Source organism: Dendrobates tinctorius, unplaced genomic scaffold (genome assembly GCF_039654945.1).
Source record: "Dendrobates tinctorius isolate UK_male_01 unplaced genomic scaffold, ASM3965494v1 ptg000024l, whole genome shotgun sequence".
Classification (NCBI taxonomy): Eukaryota; Metazoa; Chordata; class Amphibia; order Anura; family Dendrobatidae; genus Dendrobates; species Dendrobates tinctorius.
Window position 1 is genome coordinate 13,945,001 of NW_027361692.1, and position 25,000 is coordinate 13,970,000.

Below are 25,000 nucleotides of genomic sequence, written 5' to 3' on the forward strand. Positions count from 1 at the left end.
TTTTGTTTTACTTTTACACCTATTTCACTTCATAAATACAATCTGCTTTTTGGGTATGAGAATAGCTATGGGCAAATCAACAATGAGGTCACTGGACAAACTCTTCAAATCGAGGAACATAATTGGCTAATACGTAGTTTGATCTTTTCTGTAGTAACATTTAGATGCAAACCCTGGACAATAAAGAAACAGAACAGAAAAAGAATCAAATGTTTTTTAAATGTGGTGCAGGTAAAGGATGCTATCAATACCATGGATGGAAAGATGAACAAACAAATCAATTTTGGAACAAATCAAGCCAGACACGTCACTCAAAGCAAGGATCACCAAGCTACGAGTACAACTTGCCTACTTTGGACACCTCATATGAAGAAAGCAATCACTGGAGAAGGCCATCATGGTAGGAAGAATAGAAGGAACAAGGCAGAGCAAAATCCATCAACCCAAAGACTTGATACAATCAACATAATGGCGGGAAAGACCCTGGTGGACCTACAGTGTAGCTCAACATTATTGGCACCCCTTCATTTTTTTTTTTCATAGATTGTACAATATCTTCAGAAAAAATGGAAGTGGACCAAAGTTCTAAGTAACCTCAGGATTTTTTAATTAGTAGTCCAAAGTAATACAACAATAAAACATTGTTTTTCAACTTACATGTTGCAATTTCAAAGAACAGACAGAATAAACAGCATGTTCAGCAATAAAGGCAGCCCTGATTAATACTTAGTTGTACACCCTGTAGCACTGATGACAGCTTTCAAACATTTCTTGCAGCAATCTATAAGCATCTTGCACTTCTCAGCTGGTATTTTCTCCCACTCTTCCTTTGCAGTTTGTTTAAGCTCTTGAATGTATATGCAGGGTTCTTTTTCCTCAATGGCAGATTTCAGCTCACCCCAAAGATTTTCAGAGGAATTGAGGTCAAGACTCATTGCTGGCCATTTTAAAACAGTCAGGTTTTTTTTTTCCAACCATTCCTGTGTATTTTTAGATGTGTGCTTTGGGTTATTGTCTTCATGGGGGACCCATGACCTTCAACTCAAACCAAGTTTTCTTACACTGGGTAGGACATATCGCTGTAAAATTTTTTGATAGTTCTGATTTCATGGTTCCTATGATACAGTCAAGGCCTCCAGCACCAGACACAGCATAGCAACCCACATCATTATGGATCCTCCACCATGTTTAAATGTTGGAAGGGTGTCCTTTTCCTTATAAGCTTCATTGCGACGTCTGTAAAGAAACTGTTGCTTTGCATTGCTTTCATCTGTCCACGGAACATTTTCCCAGAAGGATTGTGGTTTGTCAAGGTGCTCTTTGGTTGTTCCTTTTTATGTCTTCTTCAGCAATAGTTTCTTACTTTGCCGTCACACATATAGCTCTGCTTGGTTTAGTTGGCAGCGTATGGTACTTGTTAAAACCAAGACCAAAGATGGTTCCAGGTTAGCCTTTAGGTCTTTGAATGTTTGATGTGGTATTTTTTCCACCATTCGCACCAACCTTCAAAAGACATCTCTTGTTAATTTTCCCCTTTCCCCCACATCCAAGGAGGCTCTTGACAGTACCCTGCTTGGCAAACTGCTGAACAACATTGTGCACTGATGAAACTGGGATAACAAGGTCTTTGGAGACGGCCTTATACCCTTTGGAAGCCTTGCTAATATTAGCAGCTCTGATGTTCTCAGACAGCTTCTTTGTCTTCACCATTGTGACAAAGGAACAGGGCCTACCATGTGGTTTTTTAAAGGGAATCTGTCACCTCAATTTGTCGCGGTATGTAAATGAGTTGTGTCCGGTCCGATGGGCGGTGTTTTGGCTCCTTCCCTCCACCCCTCCTTGGACGCTGTACGCAATCTTTCTGAGAATTTCTGTAGTTGTCGTCCAGATTACGTGCATGCGCATTGCAATATCCAATCGCACGTGCACAGTATTTCTTTGCCCAAGCATTAGTGCATTTGCACCAGTGAACTATGTCCCGCAACACAGAAATGGCAGCAAAATACTTCCGGGACATAGTTCTCCTCTTGACAAAGCTGCTCTGCATGCCGCAAAACGCGAGTCGGGGGCTCACTGCTACGTGCCCTTCCTCCTTCTGTACCCTCTGGTAAGCTTGCACACTGTGGATAATAATTTGGATTTACCACTAGTTTCATGTGTAGGATCATTTACCTTTAGGATGGCTTGTTGCAAGCCCCATGTGCAGGCTTATCCACCTATAGAAAGTACCATAGATGTCTCCCTTGTTTTGTGACTTCGTCTTGAGACCCTTTTTAAATACTTTACATTTGACCACTAGGCACTATATCTTGTTAGGGATGCATGCATCTTGGATACGTAGTTATAATTGTGGAATCTACCACACATGAGGGTTTTTTTTCCATCTGAGTTGGGGGAGTGGGATGTCGTGGGTGTGTATTTCATCTGCATATCAATTGGCACCTTACTACGACTTTGTGCACTTTAAATGCTTTAAATGATGTTTTATAAATATTGATATTTTTGCAATTCATCGTTTGCTCCTTTTTTTCTCTGGTTTTCATTGTGCATAGTAAAGCTATTTCAGTGAGGGACACTTTTTGGCATTTTTTTTGATGAGGTGACAGAGGAGTCTATCACCTGTCTAGCTACATAATTGCCAGAGTTAATATTTACCGAAACATCTTTGGGGGTAAATGGCCGTGACTGGCTGTGATTTCTGCCATTGTGACAAGATTCCGCTTAGTGCAGCCTCACCCTGACACTCATCTTGTGGTGCACTAATTGATGTAATCGGATTTGGCTGGGTTATGAGATTATCCAATGACATGATCAAGATGGATTCCTTTCTCCGAACAAAGAAAACACTGAAGGTTCTTCACTAAATGCACAAACATGAAGAACAAATGCATAAAATATCTTAAAACTAAAATGAATTGTATAAAGAAAACCGATCCATAAATAATGGATACCACTGATTGAACAGAGGTTAAGTGGTCAAATATCAGGAAACCAACCACTGATCCTTTATTGTGCAGCAGTTTCACGTATGAGGCAGTATCGCCCTGTACAAGTTATTACATTTGGGAATTTAGTACCGTGATCCATCTGATAGTTGCAAAGGCAGCCTAGCATAGGAGCAGAGCACCAAGCCGGGCCCTTCGGGAATAAGTGAGAATACCGTATTCACATTGGTGATAATTACAGCAGAGTGTCATCTTATCCCAGTGGTACCGTCTGCCTTGGAGGGAAATGCAAACACATACCAAAATAGCAGCTTTATCCACTAAAATATAACAAATTTACACGCTCTCAAAACATGTCTAATGCAAAGTAACACATATAACAGCTGAGACTCAAAACTCGAGCATGGAGACGTGAGCAGAATACACAAGGGTCATCACTTTTTCTCAAGTGACGGGCATAAATCCTCATTCTGTATCAAGCCTACTGCGCTTTCATAGGCATTTATAAGAATGCAGATACATATCGGACAGTAAAGGCCTAAAGAACACACATTTAGTCTCCGTCTCATGAATGTGGGCCAATATCAATGCTAAAATGAAGAGTTTTTTCGAACCCTCCTGAGAGCAGCACGACATAGGGACAAAGACGTTGATTCTAGTGATCTAATTAATGGGATGCTTTCTGTAGTTTTGAAAAAAATCAGTGTTTTCCCTGCTGCAGATAAACTACCGTAGTTCTCGGAAAGCTGAGCTCTGTATGACCGCCCCACCACCACTGATTGACAGCTTTCTGTATAAGCTGTGCATAGGCAGAAAACTGCCCATGAGTGGTGTGGACAGGGTCATACAGAGCTCATCAATATGGAGGACTACCTGACAGCAGATTTACTAGTCCCTCTACTGATAAAATGACTGTTTAACAGCAGATCAAAATTATAGAAAGAAGCCCGTAAGTGACACATCACTGGAATCATGGACTGTACTCTTACATTGGGAAAAGCTCTAAACCCATATTTTGGCTAAGTGAACAGATGCCATTTCTTCTTGACAATACAAATTATCATCCTGAAGAATAAGGTTCAGTTGATTACCTTATTGTATGTTGCAAAAAAATTAAAAAAGTTATTTTTTCAACATGATAGATTATGGATTCCTCTGTGTGCTGTCACATTAAATGGATTGCAGCCTATGACTTGGCTTGAGAAATACATCAATTACAAAATGGTCCCAGACTCCTAGAGATCAGAGAACCTACGACATGACCTCTGCCCTTTAGTGCCCAGAACAGGATTCATCCCAGGTAGGAAACAGATGGCTGCTGTCAGGGCCAAGTTCTCCACTATGCTCACCTGAGCATGCATGGCAGATTCAGCACGGGGAGCAGAATTCTTGCTCATCTCCCGATGATGACTGATCCATGTTTACGCCAACAGCAGATGTCAAGGGACAGGCGGTCTTATATTAATTATCTAATGAGTGTGGTCAGTCTCAGCTGACGGTAGGGACAAAAAAAGGCAGAATACTTACTGCCTATAATTCAAGTGCTACAATCCAAAATGTCTCACTTAGTAATGGTCTTCCATAAATTATCACGTCTCTGATCAAAAATATTCTGCAGTTCACATCCCTTCCAAAAGATGCAATGGTTTAATCTACCAACAGTTCAAACACTTGAAAAAAGGAAAGTGATCGTTACAAGCCAAATCTTTCCAACAAGACATCTGCAGGCTTCACATCCATTTATCATCCGGCATATAAAGCCAGGTCCGCGAGAATAAGAAAGGCATAATGCGCTACACGCACAAATCTGCTTCTAACGAGTTAAAGGCTTGAAGAAGATATTTCCGAAGTTCTCCTCTGGGGTAAATGTAGGACCCCACTCATGGGGTTTGTGGAGCGCATTGATGATGTGCTCTCCTTCCAGGCATTGCCATTTCATTTCGCAGCTGCTGTGCCAGGAGATTAGACGTGTTCTGCTAATAGCACCGAACATAAATATGTGGCTCACGTCTAACGAGAGCAAAGCACAAAAAGGCACAAACAGGAAACTTTTGGGAAACGATTGGCTGAAAAGTAAGATAAGCTACAGGCAAAACGTTTGTGAAGATTTATAGTGTTACAGAGGGCCCCGATGCACATGGCGTAATGGAGAAGCTTGGACCTCTGGCAGGGAAGAAACAATGAAACATTAGGAAATTGAAGCAAAAGGACTGAGCAGTGAAATTCCACCTTTACTTTCACCACTTCACAGAAAAGATTGTCTTCAGAAACCGACATTTAAAGGAGAATGATGCTCCGCTAGGGTTCTCAATGCTTCAATGTGTCCCCAATTCTGTACAAAACTGCACAAAAATAGACAACGCTATAAACCCACCCACATTACACAAATCCTTCCAAAATGTACACGCTGTTATAATTCCAGTCCTGCATTAAAACACTAAGGATTTTTCTGCATTAATATTACAATGTCTGCTAGATCTCACATAGCAAAAATAGGCTATTGAAAGCCTGCATTTCACATTAATATAATGGGCCACTTTGTTGAATGGAAGAGAACAGTGTGTGTTTTTATTATTTTATTATTTATTTATATAGCACCATTAATTCCATGGTGCTGTACATGAGAAGGGGTTACATACAAAGTTATAGATATCACTTACAGTAAACAAATTTACAATGACAGACTGGTACAGAGGGGAGAGGACCCTGTCCTTGCGTACTTACATTCTACGCGATAATGGGGAAGAGACAGAAGGTCAGGGGTGTAGCAGCTCTGGTGGTGGTGAGGAGGCAGCCCAGGTGGTGGTGAGGCAGCAGAATGGTTATTGCAGGCTGTAAGCTTTCCTGAAAAGATGGGTTTTCAGGTTCCGTTTGAAGTATCTGAGGGTGGTGGATAATCGGACGTGTTGAGGCGTGGAATTCCAGAGGATGGGGGATATTCAGGAGAAATCTTGGAGGTGGTTGTGTGAGGAACGAATAAGTGTTTAGGAGAGTAGGAGGTCTTGGGAGGATCTAAAATTACGTGAGGGAAGATATTAGGAGATTAGTTCAGAGACATAGGGAGGTGACAGGTTGTGGATGGCTTTGTAGGTCAGTGTTAGTAGTTTGAACTGGATTTGTTGGGGAATTGGGAGCCAGTGGAGGGATTTGCAGAGGGGAGAAACAGGGGAGTAGCGAGGACAGAGGTGGATTAGTCGGGCAGCAGAGTTGAGGACAGGCTGGAGTTGTGCAAGAGAGTTAACAGGGAGGCCACAGAGGCGATTGTTGCAGTAGTCAAGGTGGGAGATAAGGGTGTGTACAAGTTTTAGCAGATTGAGGGCTGAGGAAAGGACGGATTCTGGAAATATTTTTGCGTTTGAGGCAACAGGAGGTGGCAAGAATTTGGATGTGCAGTTTGAAGGACAGGGCAGAGCCGAGAGTTACTCCGAGGCAGCGGATTTCTGATGCGGGAGAGAGCGCGATGCCGTTTACTTTAATAGATAGATCGGGTAGGGAAGATATGTGGGATGGAGGAAAGATGATGAGTTTAGTTTTGTTTACATTGATATTTTAGGAAGCGAGAGGTGAAGAAGGAGGATATGGCTGATAGACACTCCGGGATTTTGGACTGCAGAGAGGTAGATCTGAGTGTTGTCCGCATACAGGTGGTACTGGAAGCCATGGGACTTTATGAGTTGTCCTAGGCAAAGGGTATAGATGGAAAAAAGTAGAGGCCCCAGGACAGAGCATTGGGGGGGGGGGGGGGACTCCAACAGAGAGGGCGGGATGAGGAGGTAGTGTGGGAGTGGGAAACGCTAAATGTGCGGTCAGAAAGGTATGAGCTTATCCAGGACAGGGCAAGGTCTTTGATGCCAATGGAAGAAAGAATCTGTAGCAAAAGGCAGTGGTCGACTGTGTCAGAGGCAGAGGACAGGTCGAGAAGGACTAGGGATGGAGAACTGTCTGTTAGCTTTGGCTGTGAGTAAGTCATTAGTAATTTTGGTCAGGGCAGTTTCGGTGGAGTGGTGGGGTGGAAGCCAGATTGGAGGTTATCAAGGAGAGATAGAGTTCATAGAATCATAGAATCGTAGAGTTGGAAGGGACCTCCTGGGCCATCTGGTCCAACCCCCTGCTCAAAGCAGGATTCGCTAAATCATCCCAGTCAGATGTCTGTCCAGCCTCTGCTTGAAGACTTCCATTGAAGGAGAACTCACCACTTCTCGTGGCAGCTTGTTCCACTCTTTGATCACTCTGTCAAAAAGTTTTTTCTAATATCTAATCTGTGTCTCCTCCCCTTCAGTTTCATCCCATTGCTTCTAGTCTTTCCTTGTGCAAATGAGAATAAAGTTGACCCTTCTACAATGTGACAGCCCTTTAGATATTTGTAGACAGCTATTAAGTCTCCTCTCAGTCTTCTCTTTTGCAAACTAAACATTCTCATCAAAGAGTTAGATGAGAGGTGGGAGGAAAGTTGAGCATGGACATGCTGCTCAAGGAGTTTGGAAGCAAATGGAAGCAGTGATATGGGGGCGATAGCTGGGCACAGTAGTTGGGTCAAGGTTTGTTCTTTTGAGGATGGGTGTGATGGTGGCATGTTTGAAGGCAGAGGGGAAGGTACCAGAAGAAAGCGATAGGTTGAAGAGATGGGTTAGGGCTGGAATGAGCGTGTTAGTGAGGTTGGGGAGCAGGTGGGAAGGGATGGGGTCAAGTGCACAGGTGGTGAGGTGTGATTTGGAAAGGAGATGAGTAAGTTCTCTTTCAGTGATGTTGGAGAGGAAGGTTATTAGGGAAGGGCAGAGGTCTGGTATGTGGCGTGGTTGGGGTGGTGGAACAGTAAAGGTTTGCCTTGTTTGGTCAATCTTATTTATGAAGTAGGTGGCAAAGACCTCGGTAGAGATGAGGGGAGTTGGAGGTGGCAATGGTGGGTGAAGGAGTGAGTTAAAAATGCTGAACAGTTGTTTTGGGTTGTGGAATAATGAAGATACATGATTTGTGAAATAGGTCTCTTTAGCAGAGGTGAGGGCTAATTTGAAGTCAAGTGTAGCTTGTTTGAGAGCAGTGAAGTAGTCTGGCAGGTGTGTTTTCTTCCAACGCTGCTCCGTGACCCTGGATGCATGTCTAAGTTTTTTGGTGAGGCTGTTGTGCCAGGGTTGCCTATTGCTTTGTCGCACTGTGCTGTGCGAGAGAGGGGACGACAAAGTCTATGGCTGATGTGAGGGTGGCGTTGTAGAAAGCGGTGGTGCTATCCGTGTCATGGAGTGAAGATATGGTGGACAGAGGTAGAAGAGAGTCAGAGTCTAGGTGAGCAAGGTTTCTGCGAGGATGTGCTAGTGGCTGGACATGAGGGGCAGGTGAGAAGGACAAGCATGAGAAGGCGAGTAGATGGTGGTCAGATAGGGGGAAAGGAGAGGTTGTGAGATTAGGTAGGGAACAGAGGTTACCGCAGGTCACCAGCATCAGCTGAGAGACTACTACTCCCATCAGCTGAGGCCTGCTGTCACTGATGACAGTGATAGCAGGCACCGATCATTGGAAAAGTAGGCTATTGTCAGCCAATGCTAGAACTTAATTAAAAAAAAAAACAGCACAACATATAAAATAATTTAATACATATTCAAATAAAAAAAATAAAAAAGCACATTATATTCACATTAACGCCCAATCTCCGATGCCCATGTGCCCTGCAAACAATCAAAAATAATAAACAACCATATACTCTAGCGGTAATCGTCCATGTAATCCCAAGTGTTCCACGGCGATCTCGCTTGTAGAACAGTCACATCGGGAGATGTGACTGCTCTAGTCGGCTGCTGGCGATACAGTGACAGGAGCGTCATTGCTTCCACAGTGAATAATGGAGAGCTGCTGTGAGAGAGGTCACACGAGTTCATCAGCTGATGAGCTCTGGTGATTTCATATACGGCACCACTGCTGCATGAGACCTTGCGTGAGATATCTCTTCCTGATAGTGAGATATCTCTTCCAGTGATTTTATTCAAAGTACAGCAAGCATCCAGACAACTGACATACCATGAATCAGGGTCTCTGTTTCTACATTATGCTGCTCTCCGTTTATATGTCAAAAACTTAGTGACAGTTAACATTTGAGCAGGAAATCGTGCAGAAATAGTATGACGTACATCAAATAACACAGCTAGCTATTGGTCTCCGCTATTGAAACGGGTATTATTACTAACACTGGATTACACAAGAACATGTCATTAACTAGAAGAATAATTGGAGGGGAGCTGGATTAGTTCTTTCAGGATAGATCCTTAACGTAAAAGATTAATGACATACTAAATGGTCCTGACATTAACACGGATGATATTATGATACATATAAAAACATTATTTATACCAATTATTTTCAGTAGTAACTAAGGGCATAATGAACCATGGAGCTCTGAATTGTGCTGTCCTTACCAGAATACCGTTTAAGATAGGAGGGTACTTTTTAGAGTTCAGAATTTAGAAAAAAAAAAAAAAAGAAAAAGAAAAAAAAAAAAAAAAAGCAAAATAACTAAAAAGCAAAAAAGTTCTCCACTGAATGTGAGACAAAGCTGTGCAGTTTCCAGGTCCAGTCAGATTCCTTTATTCCCCAATTGGCCTTGTGCGATCTTTGGAATTTTTGGTATTTGAGACCAATGGGATAAAATGCTTAGGTTTTCACATATAGTACTTTTTTTGTTATAGAGGTAACATTTCCTCAAAGGCATGTTAAAAACGAATTATATATAGAAAATCAAGGGAGAGATTTCATCTAAACAGCAAGTCTGTACCAACAGCAACCAATAAGAACAAATGGATGTCCACTAAAATCAGAGGCCAAAATACTTCCATACAAAATGATCCAGGCAAGTGTGTTATAAAGAGTATTAAATGAGAAGCAGGAACTGTTTCTTCTGATGGCATGTGGAAATCCCTTAATAGAGCAATACATATAGAAAATGCAGAAAAACCTGCAATTTAAAGGGAACTGGTCAGCAGCATTTTACTACCTAAAGTACAGACAGGGCCATATTGGGGCGGTCAAAGTGATACCTCAGGTGCAGAAATCAGTGCTGTACATCTTCTTTATTCTTTGTTTGAAGTTTCCTTGTACTCATATCATCATGCATTAGTGTGGGCCTGTGGTTAGTGTCTTCATCTTTGTTCTGTCCCCTCTTTTTTTTTTTTTTTTTTAAATCTCACATGGGCACCGTCCTGGCCGCGGGCAGCACTTGCACAGATTGAGCTCTTGGGAGTCTTCAGGAAAATGGTGCCAGTGGCTACACATTCATAGATGGTTTCCAGGAAAAAAGAAAGACCGCACTCCTGAAGCTGATGAAATATCGCTGGGTTTATTAACACATGCTATACATGTCGGCCGGGGGAGTGATAAAGGAGAGGAAAAAACAGCTGACAACGGCCGTTTCACGCTACCAATGCGCTTGACCCGTTGAAGCGCATTGGTAGCGCGAAACGGCCGTTTGACAGCTCTTTATTCCTCTCCTTTATCATTTCCCCGGCCGACATGTATAGCATGTATTAATAAACCCAGCGATATTTCGTCAGCTTCAGGAGTGCAGTCTTTTTTTCTGGGAAATATTCTACGTTGTGGATCTTCAGACCAGCACCCGCAGCTGCCAGCATTGAGTGCTCCGGATAACACACCACTAGAAGTCTAACGGTAACAGCGGTGCCGTCCGTGTTTTTTCTTCTTCATACAACATTCATAGATGGCGTCAACGGCACTGAGCATTCTATGAATGTGTAGCCACTGGCACCATTTTCCTGAAGCCGACCAATAGATTTATCTGTGCAAGCACCACCCACTGCTAGGACGGTGGCAACGCAAAAATTTAAAGAAGAAACACCCAGACACCGTAAGGATGGAACAAAGCTGAAGACCCTAACCACGGTGCCGCAATGATGCAAGAAGAGGACTACAAGGAAACTTCAAACAAGGATTAACGAAAATCTACAAAACAAATTTCTGCACCTGTGACATCATTTAATCAGTATGACAGCGCCAATACTCCCAAAATTACATGGCTGACAATGGGATACAAAAAATCCTGAAAATTTTAAAGATAAAGTGACAGTTTAAATTAACAGGGATATCAAATCCGCAGTACTGCTCAACTAACGCTGAACCTTCCAGACCATGTAGATGAGATTTCACGTCTTACCTGCAATGTATGGAATACACTACTCAGGAACTATGATCCAAGTGTATATACCCACAAGTTTACAGGCAGGATAAATGGGATTAGTTATCGGACCTCCACAGAAAACAGCATAGGGTGCACAAACAGAAATTCATTGATTTACCTGGATTTGTTCTGGCGTCCATTGATCCAGGTTGACAGACTTAACTCTTGATATATGGACACCAAGGTTTCTATGAATTCCAGCACATCTGATGCAAATAAAAACTCCTAAGTTCCAGGAAGCCCATCTTGGACCTGAAAGATAATTAGAAAGATTTAGTAATGTCATGGGCATTTAAGAGGCTTGAAAATTTCATTACCACAAAAATAAAAAAATAAAAAAAAAAAAAATAAAAAAAGTTGGCGATTGTTTTAGAGGACTAAAAAGCAAAAATGAATACATGATATACCCTACTACCGAGAAACCTATACTAATACTATATGGTGATGTGTAAGAAGCCTGTTTTGCTAAAAAAATAAATAAAAAAAATCATGTGTCTATTAATCTGTAATACACTTTTTTCCCCCCTCTAGAAAGAGTTACCGTTTATGGAAATTACTTAATGACCATACAGAAAGATGAAATTGATTATAAATAGATGGGTTATTAAAGGGTTTAATAAATTAAAGAAGCTGAAAAACAAAGTTCTAAAATAAAAAAAACAAAACAAATCCCCCAACTCTCCAGCATAAATGCATATTATTGTCATTGAGTGGTGATGAAGGGACCAGTGCTGCTAGGGGGATAAAATGTTTCAAAATAGACAAATTTTAACAAATTTACAGCATAAAATAAAGAAATTAAAAAAGATGCCTCGTGTCAACATGGAGATGCAGACGAAAATATATATTGGACATAAAATCCTCTCCTATGATTAAGTAGTCAGATGATCATAAAAAAAAAAAAGCATAAAGGACCTTCATTGATCTTGTGGAAACAACAAAAAATCTGATTGCCAGCAAAAGGTGAGTTTCATTAGAGCAGAATTTGCAGTGCTATAAGTCTGCCTGGTAGTACGCCTTTTTAATACAAAAATCAGATGTGTCAAACCACAGGATCATGCAAATGATAACTGCCAGTGTATGTGGATAAGGGTAAACTTAAAATTACATGGTGATATAGTGTCTCAGTGTATTAGTTTGCTATACACACTGCACTCATTGACAAGGATTAGAATAGTTTTAAACCAATATCCAGAAAAAAATGACACGTACAGACAGTAATAAATAGAGGAATTAATGCATGTTTTTTTACCTGATGAGAGACAAGTGCTAGATAACTGCTGTGTCTCCCACCCCAACGCATGTTTTGCCTATATTTTTTCCGAAAAAGAATGGAGGCAATCAGCCTGTAGCACTGCTGAGGTGTTATGGAAGCCCAGGTTGCTTTGATAGCAGCCTTCAGCTCCTCTACATTGTTGGATCTGGTGTCTCATCTTCCTCTTGACAATACCCCATAGATTCTCTGAGGGGTTAAGGTCAGGCAAGTTTGCTGGCCAATCAAGCACAGTGATACTGTTGTTTTTAAACCAGGTATTTGCACTTTTGGCAGTGTGGACAAGTCCTGCTGGAGAATGAAATTTCCATCTCCAAATAGCTTGTCGGCAGAGGGAAGCATGAAGTGCTCTAACATTTCCTGGTAGATGGCTGTGCTGACTTTGGTCTTGATAAAACACAGTGGACCTACACCGGCAGATGACATGGCTCCCGAAACCATCACAGATTGTGGAAACTTCACACTAGACCTCAAGCAGCTTGGATTGTGTGCCTCTCCCCTCTTTCTCCAGACTCTGGGACCTTGATTTCCAAATTAAATGCAACATTTACTTTCATCTGAAAACACCTTGGACCACTGAGCAACAGTCCAGTTTTTTTTTTTACTCCTTGGCCCAGGTAAGACACTTCTGGCATTGTCTATTGGTCATGAGTGGCTTGACACAAGAAATGAGACTTGTAGCCCATGTCCTGGATACCTCTGAGTGTGGTGGCTCTTGAAGCAATGACTCCAGCAGCAGTCCACTCCTTGTGAATCTCCACCACCAAATTTTTGAATGGCCTCTTCTTAATCCTTTCAAGGCTGCGGTTATCCCGGTTGCTTGTGCACCTTTCTCTACCACACTTTTTTCTTCCACTCATCTTTCCATTAATATGCTTGGATACAGCAGCCAGCTTCTTTAGAAATGACCTTTTGTGGCTTACCCTCCTTGTGGAGTGTGTCAATGACTGCCTTCAGGACCGCCCCCATGCTGATATGTGTAAAACCTCATAATCAACTACAAAAAACATCTCACTGCTGTGCTTGCCAACAAGGGTTTTGCCACCAAGTACTAAGTCTTTGCTTGCCATACTTCTTTCTCACTGCAAAATGCAAATAATTTATACAATGTGATTTTCTGGATTTTATTTTTGAGATTCTATTTCTCAATGTTACAATTAACCTACCCTCAAAATTATAGATTGTTCATGTCTGTCATTGTTAAATTTAAAAAAATCAGCAAGGAATCAAATAATTATTTGCTTCACTGTATCTAGTCCCGACAAGGACCACAAACACTGCAGCATAACAGCACATGAGCGTCCTGTACAGAGCACATTAGTGCGTACTGGCTTCCTTTGTGCAATATTTTAATACCCTGCAATGATCGACTGTACTGCAAATAGATTTCCTGGCACATGTTCCTTCCATGGGGGAAAAACACAAAGGGAAATAAAACGACCCCTACTAGGGGTGGAGATTTATGAGTGAACCTGACAACCATGGGATTGTTTATTTCCCTGTCTTACGCACCTTGTTGGATGCAGCTTTGAAATCTTTTATTCTATTTCAAAGTAAATCCCACATGGGTTTCAATAAGCAGCCGCAGTAATGTGGTTTTTACATTGCTTTAGTAAGCAGGCAGGTCATTTGAAAGCAAAATACCCCCCAAGTGAATCCATAAAGGTATCTGAGGCTCGCAAGTGCTCTTATTGTGCAGAGTATTATGCGGATGCTACATAGGATCGGTCACATAACATCTCCCAATAACAGGTTACATTCTGAAATGCTTGGACCATCAAGACTGAAACGTCTTAGTAACCAGTTGCCAATAAGTAGGATTTTAGCATGTAAAAGTTGAAAGACTACGTCCTTAGGTTAAGCCTTTTTTTCCATACGTTGGAGTGGGTGAGAAATCCTGAAAGAACTGACAAGCTGCAGGTATGAAATGGCTTCAAATCTGCAAGGAAAATGTAAGCAATGAGTGCATGAGATTTCAGAAATGTCAGCCACTTGCTGGTACTAGGAAATGATTTCGCTTTTGTGCCAAAACGGAGCAGAAAAAAAAGCAAATACTTAAACATGTACACGTACGCCAATACCTTATTAACGCTAATACTAATGTGAGAGGTATATGATCAATATTGGGAGAGATTAGGAAAATCATTAAAGGCTTTTTCCAAAGGCCATTTATATTGATGGCATATCTATACTATAGGTCATCAATATTTGATCGTTTGGGGTGCGACACCCTCCATCACTGTGGATCAGCTGTTCTCGTTGCTAGCTGGATGCACTCTGTTGTGGAGCGGACCTATAGAGCTGTCAACTACATAGTGACTGTATACAACACATCTGCCCCTTATTGATGCAAATAACTGTATGCCTATGTGCACACGTACTTTTTAGAGCTGCGGATTTATCCCCGCGGATTTGTAAAAAACGCAGGTAAAACCACAGGTCAAAAGTCCCGCGGTTTAGCCCTGCGGTTTCACACCTCATAATGGATAAGGTGTGAAACCGCACAAAGAATTGACATGCTGCGGATTGTAACTCGTGGAAAAATCTGCAGCATCTGCAGAGCGTTTTTTTGTTTTACCATTGAAAACAATGGTACTGTACAACGCAGCTAAATCTGCTGCGGACCCGCAGGGCCAGAAACGCTACAGATCCGCAGCAGAATCCGCACCATGTGCACATAGCCTATAACTGTATTATAGAAATCAATGTGCTGGAAAAGAGTGGCTGGGATCTCATGAGTTAACACCTCAGCTTGGAATTTAGCTATTGGTCATCTTTGGCCAGGCTCTTATTGTCAGTACCCTTGGCAACAAGCTGTAAACAATGTAAGACAAAATCTCTAGTAGCAGGAGAAGGACAGAGAATAAGAAAAGCAAGTCAATTGCAAGCTTGCTTATTTTCATGCTGCCTAACCATAACAATTTCATAACACAAGAATAACCCTTTAAAGCTAACCTGTCACAAGGTTTGACCGATATGAGGCAAGGCCTGCTATACAGCATTCTATAATGCTAAATATCTGCCCCCAACCCAACCTTTAGGAGAAAAAGAGCTATTATGATACTCACCTGTGAGGCGGTCCGGTCTGAGGGGTGTCACAGGTCCATCACCTCGCTTCTTCATGCGATTCCAGCCTCCTTTTTGTTTCGTGTGGATAACTCGTCCCTGCATCAGCCACACAGTTTCCCCGGCATCGCAGTCCTTCACAGGTGTACTTCTCTGTCTTGTTCATGGCAGAGTAAAGTACTGCATTGTGAAGGCACTGGGAAAGGTCAAAGAGCCGTAGCACATGCGCACTGCAGTACTTGTCAGGGCAGAAAAGTACGCCTGTGCAGGAGTGTGATGCCAGGGAGCCTTTGTGGATGACGTAGGGACGCGTCATCCACATGAAGCAAGGAGGACGAAGGCATAAAAAGATGGGAGGAGCCAGACCAGAGACACCACTCGGACTGGACCGCCCCGCAGGCGAGTGTAAGAAAAGCACTTTTTCTTCTTTCAGATCGGGTTGGGGGCAGATATATAGCATTATACAATACTTAATACAAGGCCAGAAGGTGGTAGCCATATTTCATATCAGCCAAATCTGGCGACAGGTTCCCTTTAACTATACAGAAAAAGCCCACAAATTTTGTGATTACGGTATTTTCTTTATGAGTACAGCATTTCCTTAATGCGGTGAACTAGCTACTCTGAACCAAGTTCCTCATTATAGTACAGTGCCCACAAGAACAAATAATGTGAAGGACATTGAAATTGTTTGAGTAGATTAGCCGCACTCACCTCTGTGATTCCACTGAGATCAAAGAAGCCGCCATCTGAATGATTTCAGTAAACCAAAGCTAAAGAATTTACAGATCTATTTGGTGAGGCTTTATATCCTTTTGATCACAGATATAAAAATGATGATATTTTTATTCTATATTCAATGTCTATCTCCTGTTTTAAGTGAAAACTGCAGTGCTTCACAGCTAGCACTAAATATACGGAGCTGTGTATATCGCATACAACGCTTACAGCTGATCGGCAGTGGTGTCAGGTGGCTGACCACCACTAATCCCACGTTGACTGACCTATTCAACATCTTATCTTAGATCATCAATGAGAGTCCCAGACTATCCCTTTAATGTCCTTTATGCAAGAAACTGATGAGATCCAAAAGTTTAAATTGAAAAACACAAAAAAAATAAAGTGCGCAGTATTGTTTTATTTCATTCAGAATTTATCTCAAAGCTGGGCTGTGGAGACGGTAAGCCAAACAACAGACTCCCAACTAACTCCAAATCCACAGCCCTGCCTCACTACTGGGCATGTGCATAAAGTGCAGCACAGATTCATCTCATCTAACAGCCGAGATCCTTAGATCAGAAACAGAACAGACATTTATAGGACAATTCATAACACGGCTCAGTCTCTGACCCCACAGCATTGCCTCACTACTGGGCATGTGCATAATGTGCAGCGCAGATTCATCTCATCTAACAGCAGAGATCCATAGATCAGGTACAGAACAGACATTTATAGGACATTTCATAACACCAGCTCAGACTCTGACCCCACAGCACTGCCTCACTACTGAGCATGTGCATAAAGTGCAGCACAGATTCATCTCACCTACAACTCCACAGCACTGCTCACTACTGAGCATGTACATAAAGTGCAGCACAGATTCATCTCATCTACAACTCCCCAGCACTGCTCACTACTGAGCATGTGCATAAAGTGCAGCACAGATTCATCTCAACTAACAGGCGAGATCCTTAGGCTACTTTCACACATCAGGTTTTCGGCGTCAGGCGCGATCCGGCGTCGTGCCGGAACGCCGGATCCGGCAAATGTTTCGTAAAACCGGATGTGACGGATCCGGTTTTCTGCCGGATCCGTCTTTTTCTTGACAGACAAAACCGTATCCGTCTCATCCGGTTCATCCGTTTTTCTATCCGTTTTTCGACGGATTACGCCGGATCCGGTTTTTAAAATTGACCCTTGTGGCCTTCCGAACGGGATTGGCTACTGGAAAACTATATATAGCATGTTCCTACAGCCCTTCTTTGACAGGTTGTAGAGGAGAAAGTGCAGGTTGGAGAGAAGAGCAAGTTACTGGCGAAGATGGATGTTGTCATTGGAAATATTTTGAAGAATTTGGCGGATTTTACAGCGGAGGCGAATCGTTTGAGGGTGATTGTTCTGGAGAAGGAGAGAGCGAGACAGCAGCGCATCAGGCATCGTAGACGACGTTTGTGGATCCACCCCATCACAGCCAAGAGAATGACGCGTGGGGTCTATTCTACACTATGCACGGACCTTCGACGAAACCCGGATAAATTTTTTGGATATGTTAGGATGAAAATGGAGAATTTTGATTACTTGGTGGAGCGCATTGCACACCTCATAAGAAAAGCGGACACCTATTGCCGCTTCTCTGTTTTACCCGCAGAGCGTCTGATGGTGACTTTAAGGTAAGCCACATTTATTGGATATGCTCGCATCAGAGCACACTTTCACTGCAATCTTGTTGGTGGTAATTTGCATCTCCAAGTGTTATAGGTCAGTTTTGGTATGTAATGCTGTGATTTAAAACTAATTTATTGTTTTTTAATTCCCCACAGATTTCTTGCAACTGGAGAATCCCTTTCGTCACTGCATTTCCAGTACAGACTCGGGATTTCCACCATATCTGGAATTGTGAAGTACACATGCCGTGCACTGTGGGACTCCTTAGCTGAAGAGTTTTTACCAGAGCCCACAACAGAGAGGTGGATTGAAATTGCTGACAAGTTTCAACAGATATGTCAGTTTCCAAACTGCTTGGGCGCTGTGGACGGGAAACATATCCGCATTCTAAAGCCAGCTGGATCGGGATCGGAATATTTCAATTACAAGAAATATTTTTCAATTGTCCTCATGGCCATCGCTGACGCGGAATACAAATTTATTGCGGTTGATATTGGGGCCTATGGCCGCTCCAATGACTCTCAAGTTTTCAAACTGTCTGCCATGGGGCGTAAACTGTATGGAAATACCTTCCAGTTCCCACCACCTAGACCGCTGCCGCAAACATCTGGTCCACCTATGCCATTTGTCTGTGTAGGGGATGAAGCCTTCCAGCTGTCAGAACACCTTTTGAAACCGTACTCTAGCAGAGGATTGACAAGACCAAAACGCATTTTTAATTACCGCCTCACAAGAGCAAGAAGAATGGTTGAATGTACCTTTGGTATTCTGACAGCCAAATGGCGGGTCCTATTGACTGCGATCAACCTCAAGACAGAAACTGTGGACGAGGTGATCAAAGTGTGCGTGGTACTCCACAATTTTGTTATATGCAAGGAACCCATTTCCATTGAGGACACCTCTGAAGAAACCACCTTGCAAGATTACCATGACATTACCACTAGAAGTTCTGTGACGGTTTCAGTAATGAGGGACAATTTTGCACTATACTTTATGTCACCTCAAGGCAGAGTACACTGGCAGGATGACAGAGTGTGAAAGATTTGTGCCCAACCAAACTTGTGTACCTTCTGTACCAACAGTATATACCTTTGCCAACCAAAGTTGGCTATCTTGTCATGGTCTCTATTTTTAGCTTTAGGCCACAGGTGTGTACCTGGTTGTGTTTTATGCAAAGTATTTCACCTTTTAACAAAAGTTGTGTACATTGTTAGGAAATCACCAACAATAAACACAACTTTTTAGGTGAAATACTTTGCTTCAAACACAACCAGGAACACAACTGTGGCAAAAAGCTAAAATTTACCCACAGTTATATACCTAGTTTTGAATACCATTTCACCTTTTAAATACCCTGTATTTAACCTTTTTCGCCGCAGAAAGAAATGACAGACAACCAGTGTAAAATAATTTAACTTTTATTAAAAAATGTTTTTTTTAGTAAACTTTTTTAAAATTTTAATAAACATGTTTAATAAAACTTTGAAACTATAAAACTGAAACCATAAAACTGGTCATTTTTATTTAAATACACACATTATAAATCTGTGTAGTGTGTGGTGGAAATACTGCTGTAGGGGCTGCGGGACACTTCGACACTGGGAGTGTGGAGAGAGGACTGGGATCGTGGTGGGGAAGGAACAGTTAGAGGTGAAGGTGTGGAAAAAACTACAGAATGGGTGGACATGTGGGAAGCAGAAGAGGTGGTGGGTGGTGGAGTGGAGGGTTGGGCAGAAACTGTAGGAGCAGATGATGTTGATGGCAAGTTGTATGGGGAAGGAGTTTGGTACGGGGCAGGTTGCTGGAAGTGGGGAGATGTCTGGTACGGGGCAGGTTGCTGGAAGTGGGGAGATGTCTGGTACGGGGCAGGTTGCTGGAAGTGGGGAGATGTCTGGTACGGGGCAGGTTGCTGGAAGTGGGGAGATGTCTGGTACGGGGCAGGTTGCTGGAAGTGGGGAGATGTCTGGTACGGGGCAGGTTGCTGGAAGTGGGGAGATGTCTGGTACGGGGCAGGTTGCTGGAAGTGGGGAGATGTCTGGTACTGGTGAGGTTGCTGGTACTGGAGAGTTTGCAGGTACTGGGGAGGTTGCTGGTACTGGGGAGGTTGCTGGTACTGGGGAGGTTGCTGGTGCTGGGGAGGTTGCTGGTGCTGGGGAGGTTGCTGGTGCTGGGGAGGTGGATGGTGCTGGGGAGGTGGATGGTGCTGGGGAGGTTGCTGGTGCTGGGGAGGTTGCTGGTGCTGGGGAGGTTGCTGGTGCTGGGGAGGTGGATGGTGCTGGGAAGGTGGATGGTGCTGGGAAGGTGGATGGTGCTGGGAAGGTGGATGGTGCTGGGAAGGTGGATGGTGCTGGGAAGGTGGATGGTGCTGGGGAGGTGGATGGTGCTGGGGAGGTGGATGGTGCTGGGGAGGTGGATGGTGCTGGGGAGGTGGATGGTGCTGGGGAGGTGGATGGTATGTAATAGGAGGGGGAGGATGGAAAGTGGCTGGAGGGGGTGTAGATGTAATAGGAGGGGGAGGATGGAAAGTGGCTGGAGGGGGTGTAGATGTAATAGGAGGGGGAGGATGGAAAGTGGCTGGAGGGGGTGCAGGTGGAGGAACTACTGTGGTGGGAGGAGGTTGGGAGGTAACTTGCTGGAGAGCAGCGTGGCATGAATGCATTACATGCATCTGCTGGGCAGGAGAGAGCGTTTCCATGCGCTCCACAACAGACCTGAAAAAGGTGTGGTTTGGCGAAGATCTTGCTTCTGAATGCATGGTTTGCAGAAGTGTCTTCACCTCCAGAATGCTGGAGTTGATCTGCTGATAGCCTGCGGAGATTTGCTCTGACAAGACTTTTAGACAGTTCTGGAAAGATGCATTCAGATGCAAGAACTCTGGCGCATAAGTCTTTTCCTGACCCCTCTGCCGCCCAGTACCCGCAGGTGTACTAGAGGTGGCAGGGGCAGAAGGGTGGGGTAAAGGGAAAGCGATCTCCTCACCAGCAGCTTCATGTAATGTAGGCGGCCACGATGCTCCTGTGCTGGTGGATGGGACAGATGGGTCGAATGTGTGGGAAGGCTGGGAAGGTGCAGATGTACCAGGGCGGTCGAAGTGTCCCTCGGTGCCGGTCTCCTCAGGGATCGCCTCAGAAGGGTCCAATCGTGCAGGCTCCCGAGTGCTGCTCACCGTGTGTGGAATAAAGAGAAAAAAAAACAATTAAAATACTGACATGGTATGGCCCTGGCTGAAAAAAAAATTTACATCTAACATTTGTTTTCACATGTGGTGTGTAATATTTACCTTCTGGTGACCATTGTTTCCCGGAGGAACGACAGGGCTTCTGCGTACTTGTACTTGCTCCTGCGTCCTCCAGATCCACTCGGGGCCCGCATCTCTTTATTGAACTCCTTCTTGAAACGATCCCTCACAGACCGCCACCGATTCACAATTCTGTTCCCTGAAACGAGAAAGGACAAAGTGGTTAGTATACAACATCAGTGTTTCCCAAACTCCAGTCCTCATGGTCCCCAGGGGTCATGTTTTCAGGATTTCCATAGTAAATAGAAATCCTGAACACATGATCCGTGGGGACCACGAGGACTGGAGTTCGGGAAACACTGGTTTACATCAAGCAACCGGTACTGTATATACTTACGCTCTGTAATCTGGGCCCGAACATCGAGGTCCTCCCAGCGGCCCACAAGGAGCGAACAGATTTCCTCCCAGAGTCGTCGGGTAACGATAAGGTCAGCGTGGCGGCGGTCAGCCATATTCCAGAGCGGCTCCCTTTCTCGGACGAGATCGATGAGGTGGTCCACATCGAGTCCTCCATCCTCACCGTCAGAGTCGGGAGCACGCTGTGAAGGCTGTTAAAGAAAAAGACAAAAATAACATAATTAGCCTCCACATAAGAAATGAAATAAAAAGTGCAAAAAAACAAAGCAAAAATATTTATTCTTACACGCTGGTGACCACCGCGTTGCTGTCGCCGACGACCCTGGGAGGCACTGCGAGGACCTCTTGGCCGAGCACCAGATTGGGAAGACTAGAGAAGAAAACAAAAAATGTTATGTCTTTGGATGTAGGCATTTGTTTGCTGTGTGTGGTCTGCAGAACATTGTTTTCTATGTGTTGTGTGTAGTGTGATGTTGTGTTTCTGCGTTTGATGCAAAAAACTTACCAATTGTGAGCCCACTCCAAGTGTCTGTCCACCCCTTCCTCCTTCTTCTGGGAGCTCCTCTTCATCTTGTGAATCCTGTTTTGAAATAAAAGGCAATGAATAGACATATATTACAGAGAAGATGGATTTTGGAAATAAAAACTTACCGTCAAACGCTGACGATGCGAGGGAGGGCTCCCAGAAGATGATGTGCTGTCTTCCTGGTGGCCACACTCCATGCCTGTGGGTGGTGTTCCAGCTGCTGCCATTGCTGCTGCTGCTGCTGCATCTATTGGGCGGCTGTTGAATAAAGAGAAACAAAGGGCCAATGAATATCTTGATATTCAATAGCCCTAGTTTGGAGGAATGGGGGATTTGATAATTACCGTCTCTCATCTGCTGCTGGCCTCCCCTCCTCAGCATGTTCCATTTGCTGCTCCATTTGGGGTGGTGGTGGTGCTGATGGTGCTGCAGTGGTCTCCTGCCTTCTCCTGCTTCGCTTGGTTGCTTTCTTGGGTGGCATGTTGGGTGTGGCTGTGGGTCCCACTGTCTTGCTTTTATATATGTCTTGTGGGCAGAGCTACTGAGCATGCTCAGACCAAAAAAACGGATCCGGCCGCCGGATCCGGCTTTCGCCGGATCCGGCGCATTGCGGCGCTCATAGGCTTTCATTGTGTGAAAAAGCTGGATCCGGCGCATTGCGGCGCTCATAGGCTTTCATTGTGTGAAAAAGCCGGACGCGCCGGATCCGGCGTGTCTGGCTTTTTCTCCGGAGACAAAAAACGTTACAGTAGCCGTTTTTTCCAGACGCCGGATCGCGACACATTGCCGGATCCGGCGAAAACCGGATGAAACGCATGGCCATCCGGCGCGATCCGGCACAAATGCAAGTCAATGGGGGGAAACCGGATCCGGCATTGCATTTCGCCGGATCCGGTTTCTGTCAAAAGCGCCGGATCGCGCCTGACGGCGAAAACCTGATGTGTGAAAGAGGCCTTAGATCAGGAACACAACAGACATTTATAGGAAATTTCATAACACCAGCTCAGACTCTGACCCCACAGCACTGCTCACTACTGAGCATGTGCATAAAGTGCAGCACAGATTCATCTCAACTAACAGGCGAGATCCTTAGATCAGGAACACAACAGACATTTATAGGACATTTCATAACACCAGCTCACACTCTGACCCCACAGCACTGCTCACTACGGAGCATGTGCATAAAGTGCAGCACAGATTTATCTCAACTAACAGCCGAGATCCTTAGATCAGGAACAGAACAGACATTTATAGGACATTTCATAACTTTCCCAAATTCTTCTGAAAACATTTACAGCACATCCTGCACTGGACTACTGAACCCAATTTATTAGATACTTTAGGAGTCGAGTTGGTCCATTTTATACAGACTCCCAACTTCACAGCCCAGTCTGTGTTTGATGATTCTTACAAAGTTTAGTGGGATCAGCTATAATTAAAAGTTACCTGTAGGGCCTCATTCAGACGTCCATAAATCAGACTCATGCGCTTTGTTTTTCCTCAGATAGAACAGATACCCATTATAATCTATGAGGTTGTTCACTTGTCTGTGTATTTTTGCAGTCCATGTGGTTTGCGGAACATTATGGGGACATGTCCGTTTTTTAACTGAGTCAGAGATCAAAATTACCCATACAAGTCCATGAAAAACATGGACAGCACATGGATAACATCATTTCACAATCCGTGTGCTACCCATGATTAACACTCTAATGGGTAGGAGAAGCCTCGTAATTTAAATTAAGGGTGACATTACAAAATCGAAAGGTCAAATAATTCTTCTTAGTTTTTTTTATGTAACAAAAACCTGAAGTTTAAACTTTTTATATCTTACAGGGCAGCATGGTGGCTCAGTGGTTAGCACTGCAGTCTTCCAGCGCTGGGGTCCTAGGTTCAAATCCCACCAAGGACAACATCTGCAAGAAGTTTGTATGTTCTCCCCGTGTTTGCATGGGTTTTCTCCAGGTTCTTCAGTTTCCTCGAACATCCGAAAGACATGTTCAAATCCCACCAAGGACAACATCTGCAAGAAGTTTGTATGTTCTCCCCGTGTTTGCATGGGTTTTCTCCGGGTTCTTCAGTTTCCTCGAACATTCGAAAGACATACCGATAGGGGCTCACAATCTAGAATTCCTATGGGGACAGTGATGCTAATCTGTGCACACTGTAAAGCGCTGCGGAATGTGTTAGCGCTACATGAAAATAAAGATTATTATTATATCTATTATAAGATACAGGAATTGCAAAGTTAAACAAAGTAAGAAGTCCCAAAGGTATAATTATGATAAGAAGCTGAAAAGAACAAGTGTATGACAGGACCCCTGATGATGCATTTGTGAAACGCATGTCGGGTTTGTTTTGCGAGTGAGCCTTCATTTACTATATGCACCTTTTTCACTTTGTTTTAATGATTGTGAATTACTTTACTTGGCATTCCAGTCTGAATTACTGTGTGGATATTTAGGTAATACTAAGATAATGTTATATAATCTTGCCTGCCCTAAAACACTGACCAACAAAAGTCAAATAATTACATTTTAGGAGCAGCTTTCAATTACGTGAGAACCATAGAAAAGTACATGAAATTTTCTGATAAGATGTATTGTTTTGATAGAGAGAAAAAAAAACTAAAAAAAATTATTTCTGCTTTTCTATCTCCAACCTCAAATTGAAGCTTAAGGGAAGGGAAGCCTCACTTTTCAACTGCAAGCTATGTAAAATATAATTACTGCAAACAGAATTGCAATTTAAGCATCCGACCATCTGTGCACAATAAAAACTGCAACCCAGGTACGTAGTGGAGGACTGGAGAAAATATCTGGTGTTATTATCCAAGTCGCAAAAATAAACTCCACCGTAGGTGCCAAGGGTCAAATAGAAGTCTAATTTCTCTGTGTAGAATGCAGCAACATGCTGCCAACAGCCTGCCAAGTCTATCCACAACACGTAGCCAAACTAATGAGAACTAGTGAAG

At 43.4% G+C, this 25,000-nt stretch overlaps 1 protein-coding gene across 3 annotated transcripts in view; it reads right to left on the reverse strand.

Moving 5' to 3' along the window:
• Nucleotides 1-25,000, reverse strand: part of SMAP1 (small ArfGAP 1) — a 341,686-nt gene that overhangs the window by 252,945 nt on the left and 63,741 nt on the right. For all 3 annotated transcript variants that reach the window (XM_073569371.1, XM_073569373.1, XM_073569372.1), the window contains exon 2: nucleotides 11,240-11,373. In XM_073569371.1, the coding sequence (XP_073425472.1) occupies nucleotides 11,240-11,373 (134 nt within the window). The remainder of the gene's footprint in view (nucleotides 1-11,239; nucleotides 11,374-25,000) is intronic.